The sequence below is a fragment of the Calonectris borealis genome, chromosome 11, assembly GCF_964195595.1.
Source record: "Calonectris borealis chromosome 11, bCalBor7.hap1.2, whole genome shotgun sequence".
Classification (NCBI taxonomy): domain Eukaryota; kingdom Metazoa; phylum Chordata; class Aves; order Procellariiformes; family Procellariidae; genus Calonectris; species Calonectris borealis.
Genome location: NC_134322.1, coordinates 15,943,539 through 15,962,619, shown reverse-complemented (window position 1 = coordinate 15,962,619; position 19,081 = coordinate 15,943,539). Strand labels below are relative to the sequence as shown.

General features: G+C 35.0%; 1 protein-coding gene across 5 annotated transcripts in view; it reads right to left on the bottom strand.

Annotated features, from left to right (window-relative positions):
- CGNL1 (cingulin like 1) overlaps positions 1–19,081 on the bottom strand; it is a 64,694-nt gene that overhangs the window by 6,409 nt on the left and 39,204 nt on the right. For 4 of the 5 annotated variants that reach the window (XR_012675242.1, XM_075160192.1, XM_075160191.1 and 1 more), the window contains exons 9-15: positions 17,374–17,580; positions 16,944–17,048; positions 10,285–10,437; positions 9,472–9,642; positions 6,850–7,011; positions 5,959–6,048; positions 169–252 (exon numbers count right to left, since the gene is read on the bottom strand). Coding sequence is in view for 4 of the 5 variants with exons in the window: in XM_075160192.1 (XP_075016293.1) it covers positions 169–252; positions 5,959–6,048; positions 6,850–7,011; positions 9,472–9,642; positions 10,285–10,437; positions 16,944–17,048; positions 17,374–17,580 (972 nt within the window). In the remaining variant the exon portion in view is untranslated. The remainder of the gene's footprint in view (positions 1–168; positions 253–5,958; positions 6,049–6,849; positions 7,012–9,471; positions 9,643–10,284; positions 10,438–16,943; positions 17,049–17,373; positions 17,581–19,081) is intronic. The other variant, XM_075160194.1, reaches the window with a different exon arrangement.

The window sequence follows — 19,081 nt, the reverse complement described above, 5'->3', positions numbered from 1 at the left end:
CATGGTTTTAATCTATTCTTACTAACACATACTTCCAGCAGCACACTACGGTGGGATAGGGCCAGCTACCAAACACTGTATTCCTTAAATGCTTATTTGAATTTCCTAATGAAGGCAGGTACCCAGCCTGTTACCTTGCTAGTGTGATAATATACCAGCCATAATTACCTGTCTTTCCAATGAAATTTTGTCACATTCCAAATCTTGCTTTATAGCTCTTTCCTGAAGTAGCTCTGTCCTCATTTGTTCAATCTATTACAGAAAGAAAAGACAGACATTTTAATAAAAGATTTAATTTACATTTATCTATATGATACTGTGTATCTGTATATATACACATATACATAAAGTACATATACCTACGCAATGAGAAAAAATTTGCTTTTTCTTAGAACTCAAGACATACGCATGATTTCAGATGAAGTTTACAATTACAGTCTTGAACAAAATTTTCCATTTTGGGAAGCCCATGTTATTCCCAGTACTTATTCTAGGCACTTTCCAGCCACATTGGGTATTGTTGACGTTCAGTATATATATCCTATAGCAGGGAACTGAACTCTAAAATGTTGCATGAGAGACATATCACATGGCAGGGAACTGAGTTCCAGAACATCATATCAGTCTTCAAACACCTTCTGCAGTTGTTTTCTTCGTACTTAAGTCTGAAGCTCTGAAATGGCATGTTACCTTTAAGCTGCTGGCTAGTCTATTTTAAAGTTTCACTTCATGAAACACAAACTGGTAACTGCAGAGAAGTGCCTAGAACTCAGTGAGACACTCTACAGACAATTACAGTTTTCTATGTCCGTGAGAATAGTAAAAGCTCTTTTTCAACAGACTCTGATGCATACTGGATATGAACATTGCTTCCCTCCTCCAGTCAATTTTATGTCTGTCATACCAGGAAAGCACCGACTTCTGGATTTGGGGAGGGGATGGGTTTTGTTTGTTTTGTTAAAACACAACTTTTGCTATAGTTTCTGTAAATATTTCAGTTGCATATTCAATAACCAAAAGGAAAGTATATTCTCCATATGTAAGATGTTAAAAAACTACATGATCAATACAGAATCAAGATAAGAATACAGAATTAGTTTGGTTTATCTCACTATTGGACTTGACTGAAAAAAAAAAAAAATCTGAGGATTAAAGAGAAACTCTAAACTGCCTAACAGCTGCTACTGAAACTTCGGGGCTAAAGGAAAAGGTTTGTAGTGCCCAAATACTTTTCTTGCCTCTCATTCCTGCTGAGACTGCCCTCCAGTCTTTACAAACGCCTTTGGAGACACAGCTAATGTTACCACAGCATTTGTGCAATTCCCTGCACAATGCTTACTATGATGAATATCACCTGGGGAACACAGTGAACATCTATGCCAATTACTGTACCTGCAAAAAGACTGACAAAGGTTTAGTGGCCACAGCATTCATCCCTGCTTTACAACAGTTACATATGAACTTGCATAAACAAACCATCACAGTTAAGCAGCTCCAAGTTACAGATTTATCTCACTAAAGGTCTTTCAAAACCCATTGGGAATTCTTGCATAAAAAAAAAATCCAAAAGCAATGCTAAGAATGTGAAGGTTAAACAAGTACAGCACATGAAACTTTACCTTAGGCCTTCTTTTTTTTACCACATTATAATATTAAAAGATACATTTTTAGTTAATCACATGTTTAAAAAAAGTCATTTACACTCCTTCTGTAGCTTTGAAACGAATATATGAATACAAACAATGGTAGCAACGCATGCAGTTGCATATGTTATGTCACAGTATGGTTTCAGAACAGTAGAAGGCATTCCTGAAAACTAAGGTCATAACAGTTACTGAACTACAAATGTTAGCACGTGGCTGTGTTCTCAACAGCTGGGTAATTTCCTAAAAGCTCTCATTATTGCATAGAAGCCTAATAATAATAATGTTTTATACATTAGATAGTAAAATATTATGTTATATATTGTTATATATAAAAACTAGAATCACTCACATATACAGAAGCTGCATTTATTCATGAAATATATGAAAAAAAAGTTATAATGTTAGGGACTACATAGAATTTATTCCGCTGTAATTGCTTTAGCCATGAAGACAGACACAGAAAAAATAAAGCAAAATTTGTAGTAAAATGAATGACTAATTAAAAATGCAACTGTTAACTGAAGAAAGGGGTTTTGTTTTGTGTAGGGACTTGCTTAATGGACCACTCCAAAGTTCTACTGTGCTCTTACTGTGCTCAAAGGCTGTGACAAATTTGTGCAACCTTCCCAAAATCTCACATTAAGGATTTATTTAGAGGACAGTCATTTTATTTCCACGATGACTGCTACTGTTGTTGGACACCTCATGGTAAAAGCAACCTCACAGAAAAACAGTGGGAGAGAGAAAAAGTACTTGTATCTGATTAGGATCAGAAAGCTACGTGCAAACATATACAAGAGCTTGTAAAAAGAGAAGGGCAGCAGGACACAATTCTGGCTGGGGGAGGTGGAAACTGTTTTCACTTATCTCCTTGCACTTCTCATTAGTGAACACATAATTAACATGCACAAAGGAAAAAAAAGCAGTTGTCTGCCAAAACGTGCTCAAACTTTTCACTTATTTCACAGCAGTTGAGATAGGCTCTGAGTATGTACCACGGGGAGCTTTGTGCTTCACATTCTATCTTTCCTATATCTAATAGACTTTAATTATGTTAAAAGAAGAAACTATTTCTGCAGCTTAAGGCAACAGTTGTCACAGCTGGATTTGAAGAATGCTAACACGAAAGAATTGAGAAAAGCAATAGTATCAGATTTTACAAAGCTTTATTAGACAAAACAGCATTTTATGCCAGCTTTAGGATTAGAAGCAGCTGTTGAGTTCATTATTAGTGAAAGCAATTTGATTTCTAATAATATTTTAGATGCTATTGCCATTGTTTACCATCTTGCACTAGGTTCATAGCCTACGTTTCTTGTTAATACCTAAGTAGGGAAAAGAAAAATATGTATGTGCCTATATACACAATTCTCAAGTATGTGACCAAAAAAACCAATGTTTAACAAACAAACAAGCTAAAGCCAAACAAACCCCTTTGATCCTTCATAGTTGAAAAGCAACCTTCATGTCCACATTTTCCTTTGTTTGCTTCCCACACCTGGTGCCAGCTAAAGAGCAGGTATACAGCTATCCATTGGGAACACTTTACCAAAATCAAGTGAATGATGCAGTCAATGCAATTTTATCCTTCTGTATTTATTCAAAAATTGTCATGGAAACTAACTAGTTCATTTTTCACACTTACTGCAAACAACTCTGAAATCATGTCTGCTTTTTCACAGAATACAAGAATTGATGAGGGTATCTTAAGTATTTTTCAATTATGTTTGCAAAAACAAAATGGCAAGAGGTACTACATTTCACTTCTTTGTAGGAAAAAAAACATCATGTACTAAAATGTGCCCTGTCCCTGCTCGCTTTAGACTCAAAAGGCAGCTGAGTGCTCTAGCTTTATATGTGTGTGTGTTTGTTGACCATTTTGCTCTTTCCAGAGCTGCTAATACCTTATCATTTAAAAACTAATAGGATATGATCCACCTTTCCCCCAAATTTTTTTACTGTTTCCACTTCGTTGTGGTACTTCTCGAGAACGAGGTAGCAAAGATGAGAACAGTGTCTCATACAGCCATTCCCAGATTCAAAAGGGTGTTTAAATTAAAAAAGAATAACATTTCATGGCAAATGAAATGTGAACTATCAGCCTTGACAATGTTTATTCAAACATTTAGCTTTATGTAAAATAGAACCAGTTGTTTCAATTTGGTTTTACTAGAAATTTGAGTATTATAGTTCATTATCAGTATATTAAAATAACACATTTATAATAAAAAAAAACATTTACAGAAATAAAGATATTACCAAAACAAATCCATTATAATTTCTTATGTCATTATAAATGCTTAGCAGACCCTGAAATACTCTTCAGTAATTTGACTACTTAGTCATTCTGGCATAAAATCAAAACAAAGCAACCTTTGTAACTCATGTGTGAAATGAGAAGCTCCAGACCTCAAAATAAACACGTCTTTTACCCATTATATAACATTTTGGTCACCCATCTGTATTTTAGGTTTACATTCAGTTAGCAAATTAACTTGCTATAATACCCACTAGTGCAGCTATGACTAAGGTTCTTTTATCACAGGCTTACAACACAGGCATAGACTCTAGTATTAAAGACTTCCTAATTTAACAGTAGCATGACCCCACATTATTATGGGTCCTTTACATTCTATTTCATCCACTGCATCAGAGCCTATACAATATCAATAGCAAAAAGACTACACTGCAATCAAATAGAATCTCAATAACTTGAGTCACAACAAAGTAGTGACTGTGCCTTGGTGTTTCAAGGAAGCTGAAAGAAAGCTGAAACTTTCCAGCCGTCTCAGTGGAATACACAATTTCATTGAAAAGACATAGAAACTAAGATTTTACTTTCTATTCTCCCTCTGAAATTAAAGCTATTCAAAAGAATGTCAGCAATTCTTTTTTTCTGGAGAAAGAAAGAGAAATGAAAACAGAACAGACTATCATGGGTTGTACCTCAGTGCAGATTGTCTCCTGGACTTCTAGGAAATTACTAATGAGGTATAGTACTTAATGTAAAGCTACAGCTGTAATGAGTTATGCATCAGTTTCACATCTTTCAGAATGTAAAACTAAGGCAAAGAATATTGTCTAGCCCATGATATTCCAAGACAGCCACATCACCATATTCCTTTCCGTGGACTAATCAAAAACTTGCATAACACTGACTACTCAACCATGGATGCTCTGGTTACTTTTCAGTCATCAGGCCCTATTCTCTATTTTTCTAGTTTATTATAAATCTTTGTTACAGGACCTATAATTTCATACATCAGTTCTTTCAGAAATCTTGAATAATATTATTAAAGTCTCTTTCTTCAGATCAATGACTCCTAATTCTCTTAGACTTGGTGACTTCCAGCTCAGTGGTTTCATTTTCATTAGCCTACTGCACTTCCCCTCACCTGCACATTCACTGGCCTTACTGAAGACAGAGGCAAAATACTCATTTATTTGAGGAGGCATACCTGGATTACTTTCTATCTTGATTGATACCTCACCATACAGTTTCCACAACTTCTTTCTTCTACGTATACAGCCAAGAACCTTTTTGTTACTTGTTTGAATTACTACGATAGGTCTCACTTAGCTTGGCAAAACTCACTTTATCTTTACATTTTCTGCCCCATGAGACACAACCTTGTTAATAAATCCTTCTTCCCCTCTTTCTGGGCCATCTACTCATGTAACACTTCTGAAACTAACGTCTGGTGGTTTTATGTAGAAAATGCTTTCCAACTGTCTTACTTCTGATATACCTTAATCAATTTTTACACTTGTAATGAAAATAAAGCTTCCCCTCTGTTGAAACTGGCCAGCATCTTCAGCTCAGCTGACTTCACTAATTAATTCCACAATTTCCTAAGCTTCTCCTTCTTTGAAATCAAGACTCTATTATGCTGACCTACTTTTTAGTAAAATTAAAAAATTATGATCTTTTAATCTAAGATACTTTTTACAACCAGGCTTTCTCTGATAGCCTCACCACCTAACAAAGCCTAAGATAGCATCATCTGTGCATGCATCAATGATTACTTGATGAAGCTCACTGCATCAAGAGTATCAGAGGATGATACTGGTCTTTACATGCAATCTTTATCAGTTTTCCAGTTAGGAAAACAGGAAAAAATTGATCTGTGATGATGTGGAACAGCATATTTAATCATGTTTGTGAAACTTGGTTTTTTGGATTTACATACTCTGCTTAAGTATAGTATATAAACCCTATTGCTAATCATTATTAGTTAATCAATATTGTTTGTGATCCTAATGACACTTTTTCCTCATCATTATACAACAGTTGGAAAACTTGTTCAAGTACCTGTTCTCTGCATCTACTGATCCTCTCAGACAACAAATCCGAATTAGTCTTTTCTTCATCAAGCTCAAGTTCCAGGTGAGATAACTTGTCCTAAGTGGAACAAAGAAAAGTAATTTCAACATACTACTTTCGCATCCTCTTCAGATTGCTACCAGGGCATTCTTCCTTAAACTTCAAGGACTCAAACTGTCTGAAAGACTAGGCTTGAAAAGTGAAATGCCTCTGAAAACACGTACAGAATCTAGAAAAAGAGATGGCAGGTAGATAAGCCTTTAAAGTGAATTTGTTTGTCTGACAGAAGTAAAATAGAAGTTTCATTTCCTTTTTTAATCACTCCCACCAATTTCAAGAAAATAGGAGAAATTCTGTAATGTTTCTAGAGACTATTTTTAGAATGTCTAAGTTACATTATACATTTGGAAGACAAATTTATTTTCATATGAGTACAATGGTATAAAAGTGTTTGTTTATGAAAGTTAAATGGCAGCTTAGTTGAACTGAACAGTTATGAAGCTAACCCTGTAACAACATAGTTAGAAATGACCTGATACTAGATGCTAAATAGAACTTACATTTCTAAATACTTTTGAAGTTCTGAGTGATGGGCCTACAAATGAAAATAATAGTTTTGCCTGAAAAACTCTAGAGAAAATTAATTAAAAAGAAAGTTAATTAAAATGATGAAAGAACAATTGCAATTTAGAACACATCATGCTACAATAGCTATGCTAACAAATCACCTTTAGAATATACCAGAATAATTCCTGCGGTAGTACTACATGGATTTTTAACAACATCAAGTTATTTTTTTTCTTCCCAGGCAGAATCCATATGAAATACCAAAATTATTTTAATTAGTTCTAATAAGATACCCTTAAAAATGTGTTTTACCTCCATTAGTTTGATTTGTCTTGCCCGATCGTCTTTTAAGTGGTTTTTGGCTTCCAGTTCATACTCCAAGCCTTTCACAGTCTGTTCTAGGAGCTGAGTTTTTGTTATTGCCTCATCCTGAGCTCTTTGGTGGTCCCTCAAGTTTTCTTCCATAAGACGCATCTGAAACAATAAGATTATGGTAATACACTTTATACTGTACTTTCTATAAATAAGTGATGTCAGTAAAGGTGATTGACTACAAACATGACAGATCCGGAAGCATGACAGGAACTGCATTGAGTTACATGCTTTTCACAGTAATTTTTCTTTTATCCACAAGATGGCACCAAGAAAATAAACTTGGATTAAATATCAGCTCTAAAGAGATGCTTCACACTACAAGTTTTACAGTGACAATTATACATAGTGGGGTTTTATTTATTTATTTATTTTTACCCAGTTACAGCAAGCTAAAATTTTTACAGCTTTCTAAATGGTTATATCTTTGGAACTTTTGCAGTATTATTCCTTTCCTTTTGAGACTACCAATATTTTAGCTTTTAAATAATTAGGTAGTTTATATGTCTGAGGCACTTCGATGACAGCATTTTACCAATTACATAATTGCTAACATATATATACGTATAACTTTTAGATATAGTAGGGCTATCTGCTGAGGACAAAAGTTTCCTATTCTAACAACAGCATGTACTCAATAAAATTATCTAAAACCTTCACAGTACTTTAAAAAAAAAAAAGTAGTGAGAGGAGTTTTAGGCGAGACTGTGATCATTCCTTATACTTGTAACTTAACTTGTGACATGTATATAATATATGATGAGGGGTTTTTTTCTTCAGCATACAGTCTTCCATGTTCTTCCTCTGTTTAGTCAAGTGCTTATTTTAGGAATGAAGCTAAAATAATGTATTAGTGACTGTTTACAGAGTTTGCTACCTATTGCTAAGTCCTGAAAACAAAACACTGGACATCTGCATGACTTGGTGAACAGCTAGTTAAGTGCAGAGATCTGTATATTAATAGCATTTCATATGCATTTAACTTTTCAGAATCACATTGGATTGACAGGGTTGGTATCTTTTATGTATCCACAGAGAACTTACAAGAAACGCAGCAATGAAGAACTCCCATACTGCCTTGCAAGATTGTTTCATAATTTTTTGGCTAGAACAAGAAGACAATACTCGTGTGGCCATGATCATTACAATACTTGGCTTTTGATGAGACTCTCAAAAAGAATGTTTTGTACACTATGACACCTACCCAAGAGGATTTTCAGACAACAGACTCTTTCATGTTGAATGGAAGGACTATCTATTTGTACTTCTTGTTAAACACAAAAGAGGAAGAGATAGTACAGACTTTCAATTGTCCTGAATATTTAGTCTCTCTAGAAAGTCTGCTGTTTAACGTGCCTATCCTGTATTTTCAGATTTTGTTTCCTCTTTTGCAGCTAGTTGCCACACTACACTATTAAAGCCCTAGGATTGTACATATTGCCTCATGGAGATGTAAAATTCCACAACCAGTAATATTTTGTCCTTTATATAGTGTTTGGATTATCTTTTTGTCAAATAGTGAAGGTTTCTTTCGTTCTGAAATTTTTTCTTTGTATTTGTTTTGTAGTTGTAATAGATAACACTAGAAGTATTTTTCATAACTACAGTGTGTATACATATTTACATACACACATATACATCTTTTATTTAAGCTGTCTATTCTCATTTATTCAACTTAAGAGTCATGTTCTCAATATCCCAGTTTTGTCTTTCACATTTCATTATGAGCCTTCATCCCTTTACAAAGGCTCTCCATCCCTGAACGGAATAAATATAGAAGGAAAACACAATAATATATAGGAACTATACTTTCTTCTCTTGCTGTTCTTTTAAATTGAATTTAAAACAAGTTTGTTAAGGGGAGAGGGCAACATAAGAGAAGTTCTGAACTGGAAAAATCAAACTATTAAAATATTCTACACACAGAAAACATCTGTGACCAGTGTATTCTCATAGCTTTTCCAATTGCAAAACAAGTATATGCAGATCTTTAAAGACTGGATTGCCTTTATGGCAAAATTTACAGGCTAAGAGGCAGACACTTCAAGACTCTGGTTGATTCTTGGTCGCACAGACACTTTGTCATTTAAATCTGCAACTTGGCTCATACGATGGAAGAGGAGAATGTATATCAACTCCTTTAGAGCCAGAATTTGGTTTTTTTGTGGTTTTTTTTTGTTTGATTTTTTTTTGTTCCCCCTCTCCCCCCTCCCAAATAACTGGGGTTTTTTTTCCTAATTCAAGAATATTTCCACATTCTCAATTCCTTCAGTAGCATGCATTAATAGAGCAGCAGATCACCAATGGAATCCTTGTCATATCACTTAAGATACATTCGTCAAACACTGCATTTATCTATCATAAACAGGAAACCCCATTTCCCTGGCAGAAGTAACACGACAATCATCATCATGAAGACTGAAACTCAAAAGCATGCTGACTGACATCAGTCTTTCATGATGAAGTACACGAAAGTGTGATAGCAAACATTCATTGTCTTGAAAACTGAGCTAAATTCTAGGTCGAAGGTTAGAATTTATCACTGAGCTTATGAGTCATTACCTCATCTTGCATTCTCATGATTGTCAGGCGTGATTTTTCTACCTCAAGGTTTTTCTCTTTTAATTGTCTCTGCACATCTGCAAGTTCCCTGCGATTTTTCTCCTTGTATTCATCAAGCTGGTTCTGAAGCTCCAGAGTTGATGTTCTTGAGACCTCTACCATTTCAGACATCTGGGAAAAAAGTATGTATAATTTTTTTCCCAAAATAGTGCTACAAAAGAGTCTATCATGCTTTATACACCAAAAGGTTTTTTTCTCCAGCTTTGATATTCAGCTCAGTATTTTCAAATGGAAAATTTATCAAACATGTTCCCAAACAAATGAATTTCTATGCAAAAGTGTGAAAACACAAACCAGTAAGGTTATTTTCTAATAGTAGGAGTGGCAAGACTATTCTCTTTTTGTCTGTCAGCAGTTCTTCCAGCTGACTGACATAATGAACTGCACAGTCACACTTCAGTATATCAATATTAAGTTGTACGGTTTACACACAGATGGCAAAATAAGTCTAATACAGTAGCGTTTTGAGAATCAGCTGTAAAACTCTGAAATACCGCTGTAGCATATGTTAGAACTGAACTCAAATCTGGGATCTTGTTTAAACCACACAGAACTGTTTTACAAGAGTATTTTCAGATAGCGGTGTTTTAACCACTGTTCCAGCCCTAAAAGCTTTTATTGATAGTTGCTATGTTAAAGAGACTAATAGTAAAGTTTGCATTTCACTTTCTTTTACACATTTAAAAAAAAATAATTCTTTACAATCTGGCAGCTCATTTGCTTCTGTCTGTTAGATATTCATATTCCTCATACCTCCTCCTGTAACTTTTCAACAGTCTTGTTCAGTTGCCATCGTTCATTCTCCACTTCATTCTTTATCTGCTTTAACTGTTCCTTCTGGTGAGTTTCATCTTTTAACTGCTGAGTTAACTGTTGCCGTTCCTGCGAAATACAACGGATGTTCTCCTGCAGTAGATTAAAAAATATATATAATTAAATGTAGATCCTCTTTTCTAATGCCTTAAAGGAATGTTACATAACACACTCTGTGAAGTAGTAATACCACCAGCTGTTGTAACATTAAGACAAACTTAAATTAAAAAAAAAAAAATATTTATGGAGTTACAGTTTGCTAGTGAGTATAGGACAAACATTATTTTAGCGATGCAGTGCTTTATCCTTCCTATAAATCCCTAAAAAACTGTTGCAACATTCATATGACCAAACGTAGACCCTTTTCATGATTCTGTTACATGCAAAGCATACATTCCTTGGCAGCTGCACACATGCCAGCAAATCCTACCTCCTGTACAAGGTTCAATATCCATTTCAGGTTTCACATTTTCCTATATGCTCCCTTTAATGCTCCCTTAAAAGTTTTCTCAACAACAACCTTTTTTCCTAGGTAAAACAAATAAAACGAAATACAAATCTGTTCCTACGATGAGTGAGAAATAACTAGTGGTGATTTTCTTTTCCCCGTTGCTGTGCTTCTACAGCACCCAGAAGCCCTAATCAAGATGATGTGTCATTGTGACAGATGCTGTGCAAACAGAACTTTGTGGCTCCTAGCACAGAAATCCCCTTCCTGAAAGAACTTTTGCCGTTAATGTTCAAACCAGACCTTCATTATCTGGATTGAATTTTGAATGAACTGCAGAGCTATGCTGTATGCTCATCTACCAGGAGCTCCAAATGTGTCTGCTATTACATTCAGAATGTTTAAGAACTTACCACCCTCCAACTTCTAGATATTGTCCATCAGTAGAAGAACTGACTGTCACTAGTTTGTTCCAATACAAGAAAAGCAGGTTATCTTTCATCTGCATGTTAGGACTCTCACCTCTTCCTTCTCCCTCCATAATAAAATACCTTAACGGCCCTACTCTAAATAGACACCACAAGACTAAAAAAAAGGTTTGTCTTTATGAAGTCTGAGAGACACCATTAAATTGATTAAAACCAGATTATGGACAGTTTAAATTGTTCCAACAGAAAAATGTAAATAATTAAAATCACCATAAATTGTAAAAGCATTCCAAAACATTGTTTTACATTTTAATATTGGAAATACGAAGTTTTGTTGAATATCTAATACCTATGATGCTTACTTTATTACACTTCAAAAAACTTCAAATGTGAAAACACAGTAGTATTTCTGTAGGCAATATAGATCAGAATCTCAAAAACCAATTGTTCTATTATAAGACAAAAGAAAACATCGTCAAATGTTAGAAGATTTCTTTAGAGATTTCTTTAGATTCATTGTCTCGCTTATGTTCCTGTATAACCTATCAACAAAAGACATCTCTGATACAAACAGGAGTTATGGTGGATGCCTAAGTAGTGTATACATAACCCTAAAACATGCTGGGGGCTAATAGATGTTGTTTTGCAAAGCCTAATTCTACACCAGAATTGGTTTAGCTGACACCAAAGGATTTTAAGAACCTTGAAAAGGTTCAACTTTAGCACTTCAGTTCTAAAAGCTGCTGAAGTCTTGGGACCCTGCTAATGTGCCATATTTGAACAGGTTATAAAAACCTCATGTGCGCCCTCCTCCATCAGCCTTTCGCAGATCATTTAACTTTACTGTTTGTTGACACATCCTTGAGAAACAAACTGCACAGACACAGATCAGTGAAATATACTGTGGCAGAATAATGGTGCCAGCAGGATGCTGTTCTGCATTTCCAGTGTGCTGAAAAGGGAAGTAAACATCAGAGCAAATCTGGTCACTCTCTTTACTTCAGCGTTATCAACAACAAAAAAAAACCCCAAAAAATAACCAACCGACCAACAAAATCAATCACTAATGTGAGAAGAAATCTCATCTACTACCTAGGGCTATTGCCAAAGTAATAATAGGTAAGAATAATTACAATATTTAAAGAAAATAATAAATAGGGAGCTTGATGCAAGCAGTGGATCACCTCAATTTTCATCAGGTCACGCTAACTTTTGCCTGATTTTCAGGCATGTAGCAGACTGAGACACTCGAGATTGAAATTTAGCTTTTTCTCCTTTCAGTTATATTCTGGCATCCTGAAAAGAAAAAAAATCTGTACTTTTCATGTATTGTATCTCCCCATTTTCATCAACATATTTTCACTGTTTGTTACTAAGAAGGATAAAACAAATACTAAGTACATTACTAAAAATCAGAAAGTGTTGTGTAGTTGTAATCATAATTATTTTAATAGAAAAGGCAATTCCTAGATACCGACCTGTTCCAAGGAGAAATTTCAGTTTTGCTGAGTTTGTTTTTAGTTAGTTCAATAAACTGACAGTGGCAATGCTGCTTCAGAGTATTAGGGGAACCGAAATTCAGGTGCTTCATGCTCTCATTCCTCCACGTGTATGAAAATCTCTCATGCCCATGTCTCTCTTGTGATGCATCAGTATCTGTTGAGCCATCTGATGTGCCATAAGAATCACAGGACTAAGCATTTCCTGGACCCAGTAAAGATCCTATCACTTTCCAGCCTCCCCTTCTGGTAGATCACATTTATTAGGGACAGGAGAAAGCAAAGGCTTCTCTGGGTACATATAAAGTACAAAATCGAAAAAAAATTTACACCAGTGTTGTTTCTTACAAAATCAACGAGTTTTTAATGCACGATCAAATGTTTCACATGCATAGCCATTCTCTTTGGACAAGTGTATAATAGCTGATTGTTCTCTGGGCTTGATGAATTCTACTTGGCTGGAAATGGTGGTTTTCTTACCGCACCATTCTGCATAATCTTCTTCTCAAAATCTATTTAATAGGTGTCCATATTATGATCTGTATTATTTAGCTAGTAACTATGCCATAGAATAATTTATTCTTCAAATAGTGAAATTACCACTAAAGCATAATAAGTTCCTTTGTTTTGCTAAAATGTAGCCAGCAGAAAACTTGATAACATAGGTATAGGGTAAAAATATTCCTCATGAAAACTGAGCATTGCAACAGAAATGATCTTTGTTTTACTAAAATCCCTGCATTACAACAGATCTACTTCATTCTTGTAATATTATTCAGGGGAAATAACATGTCATATGTGGCTTCCCATCAACATCATTTTCCTTGGGCAACACAAATTAGGATATGGTATTTCTCTTTTCTAGATTAGCTGATAAAAGAGAAGAATACTGATAAAAATTAGCATGCCTAGCTTCACATTAATATTTGAGATAAACTAATACGTCATGCTAGAAACAACTGAACTTCCATTTATATCAGTTTGCTTAACTCAAGTATTAAAAAATAAGATGCAATGAAATGTTGCTAGTGACTATCCAAATGCTGCAGTTTCCTCAGTGTCTAGCCCTTCAATACACTATGCTGAATTTCAATATTTGAAATTCGGGATGTCCTATAGAACAGCTTCAATAGTCAACTCGAGTCTAACCTCTCCCCTTCACTTACAAAAATTGTGGACTACTTTTCACTAGAATTGGCTGATCTGTCAGTTACAGTGTAACCACAAGTCAAATAAACAGTTTGTCAGTTGCCCATTTAAGCCAATCTGTAGCAGCAATTAATTACTTTGTGAAGAAGCTTAAGTGTTATCTCAGCACAAGTGAGGCTAACTCTACAGCAGTATTTCTCAATTTCAGGTTGGTGGACAGACAGTGGTCCAGAAGGCAGGAGCCATAAAATAACAACAGAACACGCTCACATTTCCACGTATCCAGAGAAGGAAAGAAAACAAAACAGGGGAAAACAAAAGTAGTAATTTGTTTTCATAGTAACCTATAAGATTATTGCTATACTTCCTGATTTTTCCAAACAATAATATTTGAACCATCTCTTTACAAAATTAATAATTTCTTTTAACTGATAACTGAAAATTAAGAATATATTTCAACTTACAGTGCTCTGCAACACTAATTCTATGTGCCTACCATTATTTACCACAATAAAAAGAAAAGTTTCATATTCTTCCACACATGGAAAGGATCCTGTATTCTAATTGTTTAATTTAACAAGCACAGAATACTTGGCACTGCCATTCATTATGTTGGTATATTTGGTATTTTTTTAATATACTGCAGTACCATATATGCTATGGTTCAGGTACATAATAATCATATTAAATTATTTCCTTTCACAAGAGAGTTCTCAAGAAATTTCCAAAAGTCTTCTCAATGTTGCAAAAATGTTAAGATATATTTCATTTCTTGAAACAGTAGACTACATAGAGGAGGCTACCCTAAAACAGAGGTTATAACACAGCATGAGACACTACAAAAAATACTATTTGCCTGACCATCCATAAAGAAAATTTCAATATATACTGAGGTTGATTTTAGACAAAAGCATTAAAACAAATTGTCTATAATAGTTAAGTGTATTTCAGCTTTAATTTTTTTGAGTAGAAATTTGGGATGGAGGAGGAATAGACTTGGCTATGTTTACAGTAACTGTTACAATTCTATTCATATTGTCATTGTCTTTCTTATGGTAGTCCACCATTAAAAGTCATTTATATTACATAAAAAGCAAGATGGGCCAGTCAGGAATTAGGTTTCCACTGTGATAAGCATTATTACTGTGCCAAAGTTTGTCGTCTAAATTGTCAAAGGTAACGCAAGGCCAAAACAGCCTACTGCACAACATTGTTCATTAAAACAAGCAAAAATCTAAAGACAGAAAAGCTGAATTCTTCTAAACGAAAGGGACTCCCGATTACATCTTGAAGTCCATTAGTGCTTGTATCTGGACAAGAAGAGTGTAGAATCAGAAAGAGGTTTAAACTTGGTGTGCCAGAAATTAGACATAAGTTGTGAATAAAATGACAAGACAGACTCTTCTATCTGTCACCTTCCCTAGATTAATTTGGAGACCCAGCCTGGAGGCAGCATTACTTGGCATGATGCGTAAACAGAAAAGAAAGAACACACTTTTCAAGTATCTTGACCCAAAGCTAATCAAGATGCAGGAGATGTATATGGTGCATTTATTCATGTTGTGCAGGAAGGTCAAGTCAGACAGTGATAGAAGGGAGTTCTTAGAGAACAGTGGTAAATGCAAGCCAATGATGAGCAATGAGCCATCTATTGTGACTGTGCAGACTATCAACAATACATACAAGCAAATCTGGAGAATCAGTGAGGTAGAACAGATAAACAGATATAAAAAGGAAAAAAAAAAACAACCGACCAAAAGCCTCAGATGAAACACTTATTGATCTAGTTACAAGAAACATCAGCTTAAAAACATCATTTTGTAGAAACAAAACTTCCTTACCCATACTGTTAAAACCTTATTCTTGAAGCACATTCCATTTTAAAGACATAGCAGTATTTCTTGTTGTTGTTTTTTTTTTCTTTTTACCATAATTAACTGAACCATGAGAACATGCTGGTTAATACAATCTTCCCTTGGTTTATAATCCACTTATAGACAAGTTTCATTTTCAGATTTTCAGAACAGTAATGTAAAATTTGTGTTGAAGACAACACGGGAAAACATCTGTTCAATTAAAAAAGGGTTGCTAGCAATGTACATGTACCCCACTTTTGAGTCTGACTTGTTTGATAGAATCACTTAAAAACTTTGCTTCTAGAAGCAAAACTAAGAGAATTCTAAACTATCTGATACTGTAGGAATAGATGCTTCTTCGGTACATGTAAAAGGTGAATTACAAAGAGGAAAGATTAGGTTTGCAACTTTTTCAGATACAGAATAGGATGTCAATAAGAAGAGTTTTAAGATTTATACACATTCATCTCCTTACTAAACAGATCTGAATTTTCATTCCATCTGAATCATTCCGTATTTACGCGTACACAATATTGCCAACATCCCTCTCCACTGCTCTGAAGTAGATGCATTCTCCACATGATTAATTTCTGGGCTAATCTGGGAGAAAGCACATCCTTTCCTGGATACTGAATAGAGCAAGGAGCAAGGTGGAAAGAGGACTTCATACAGACTTTAAGAGGCTGCAAGTCCTAGTGGTATGTGTTAAATTTCTCTGGTTTTGTGATGAAATATACCAGTTCCATGCAACATTTGCTAATAAGACAACGAGAAGCCAATTTCCTGATATTTGTCTACCACCAATATTTTTGTTTATATCCAAATACAGCTTTTTATTCTTTTACATGTAAATACCTACACACAACTGGAGTTGAATGATCATTCAAAATAATAAAATAGATTTATAGTAGGCAGTTTATTTTGCGATTCATCTCCCTGAAATTTTGTTAGATCCATGGAAGTAAAAAAACCAAACAACTCCTCCCCCCCCCCAAAAAAAAAAAAACAAAACCAAAAAAAAAGACTTTAGCAAGAAAACAATTTTGATTAGATTATGCTATGCTTTTAGGAAACATTTGAATATTGCAGTGAGGTCTGGACTTTAAAACAAAGTGTACTTCAACAAGAATGAGATGTTATTCTGCAGAAAGCAATGGTGACTCAGGTAGACAAACAGGAAATTTAAAATTTAAATATTCCAATTTGCTCTTGTTCTTACCTGCATATCTTCTAGTTGGCTTTCCAAAGACCCTTTTAACACTACCAATTCTTTTGTCTCCTTTTCAGCATGTTTCAAAGCCACTTCTAATTGTTGCTTCTCTTCCTGCAATGATACAATTTGATATATTTAGAAATAGTGGCAAGGCCTTAAATCTGACAAGTAAACTGAACTATAAAGTATGTTCACTCTGGCCTATCACTGATCGCACTAGTTCTAAGCTGTGACTTGCTTTTACGCTGCTTTTCACTGGCAAAATTTTTCCTATACATGTCAGCAAACTTCTTCATCCTACTTGTTGAAAACCTGCTTGTTTTACTTAGCCTTCCCAATGACATTGACCATCCTTCTCTTTGTCAGTTTTTGTTTTATAATGTATCCTTTACAAACAGGAAGGAGACTACTTAAGGGCCTTGTTTTCTTAACTTACCTCATATCTCTTTATTTTTTCCTTCACTGAATTTTCTTCTCCTTTCATGTTATCAATTTGTTTGTGCAACTCTTCAATTTTACTCTCTAGCTCATCAACTGTTCTCTTCAACTGTTCATTTTCCTCAGTCAGCTCTTTGACTTGATTTTCTATACTATTTCGCACCTCTTGTGCAGCGTTTCTTTCACTGGCAAGGACAGCAGCACTCTAGTGAAAACAAATTACGTCATGTTTAAAAAAAAATATTGATGCTGTTTTCCAACAGAAGTTTCATATGGCATCACAGCAAATATAGCTAGGATATAACATTAAAATGTCAACAAAGAATTTAACTTATAGCCTGTATGCATTACAAACATATATTTTTATTATTCATATTACTGTGGGAGAACACACAAGGAGCGTTTTTTTTCTCAGGCATACCTACATGCTAAAGTAACATACAACACCTGAACAGTCTCATGCCTGCCATCGCATATTTTCACCTTAACATCTTATTCTTTATTACCCTAAAATATTTTCATTACCAAATCTCATTGTTAGGTAATTCCAAGTAATCTAAAAAACTTAACAGACATTAAAAGCCCTATGGACCTTTAAGGAAGAACATATTGATAAAGAGCGTCTTCCACAGCAACACAAAATTTAGGCGGTCTCACCCCGCTGCTTATTCCAAGCACTAACTATTTGTGGGGCCGCAGAGTAAAACAACTTAGGGAACAGGACCAACTGTAATGTACACACTCAAAGATAAGTATAAAGAGATCTTGACACTAAAAAAAAAGGGGGGGGGCAGTGGGGGTGTTACTGGAAAAAAGCCCCAGTCCATTTCAAAACATGGTCCCTCAAAGTGCTGACACAGCAAAGAAGAGCAGAGGGCGAGCAGCCATGAACAAGCAATAGAGACTGGAAGAACCTTAAAGTGGTATTAGTGCAGCTCTGCCTGCATATCATACAGTCCACACATGGGGCTATACTTATTCGGCAGAAGTTCTGCTTGGTTGTCAGTTACTGCCTGAGGATGGAAGGAGTTCAGCTACTTGTATTCAAGAAGACACACTTTGTATTTTTTCGGAAACTCAAATTAATATACAGCACAAAGACAAATTATAATAAAACAACTCATCACAATTTATCACATGTAGAAATAGATTTTTTTTTTTTGGCAGGGTAACTGGCTGCAGCATGTAACTTTACAGAGCTAATCATCACCTTAGTCTCACCACTTACCCTCTCTAAAATACCCTACCATTTATTGTGGAAACCATGAGTAGAAGTATGTATCTAAATTGTTACGCTATCTATACTGTTATATTATTACACAGACCAGGTATGTATTTGTAAACATTTAATTCTGTGGAGTAAAGAGCTGGAAGGATTTAATCTTTGCTCTTCACTGACTTGTCAGTCAGAATCCCCTCCAAAGAACATAATCCAAGATATAATTTGTGGTTCTTGCTCTTGGGCATTCAGGGTCTGATACAAAGCAATACTCTGTACAAAGATCTGGTTCTCATGTATAGGCTCACTGCCTTCTACATTAAGACCTTAAACAACAGTAAGAACACCAGAACAGATGTGTGAGTATAGACCAGTATTCTCTCCAGTGGCCACAGATTATGTTTATGGACAAAAAGAGGAAGAACAGCTATGGGGCAAGCCTTTCCCCATTACACACTCCCAGCTCTCACTGTTTTTCCTCCATGAA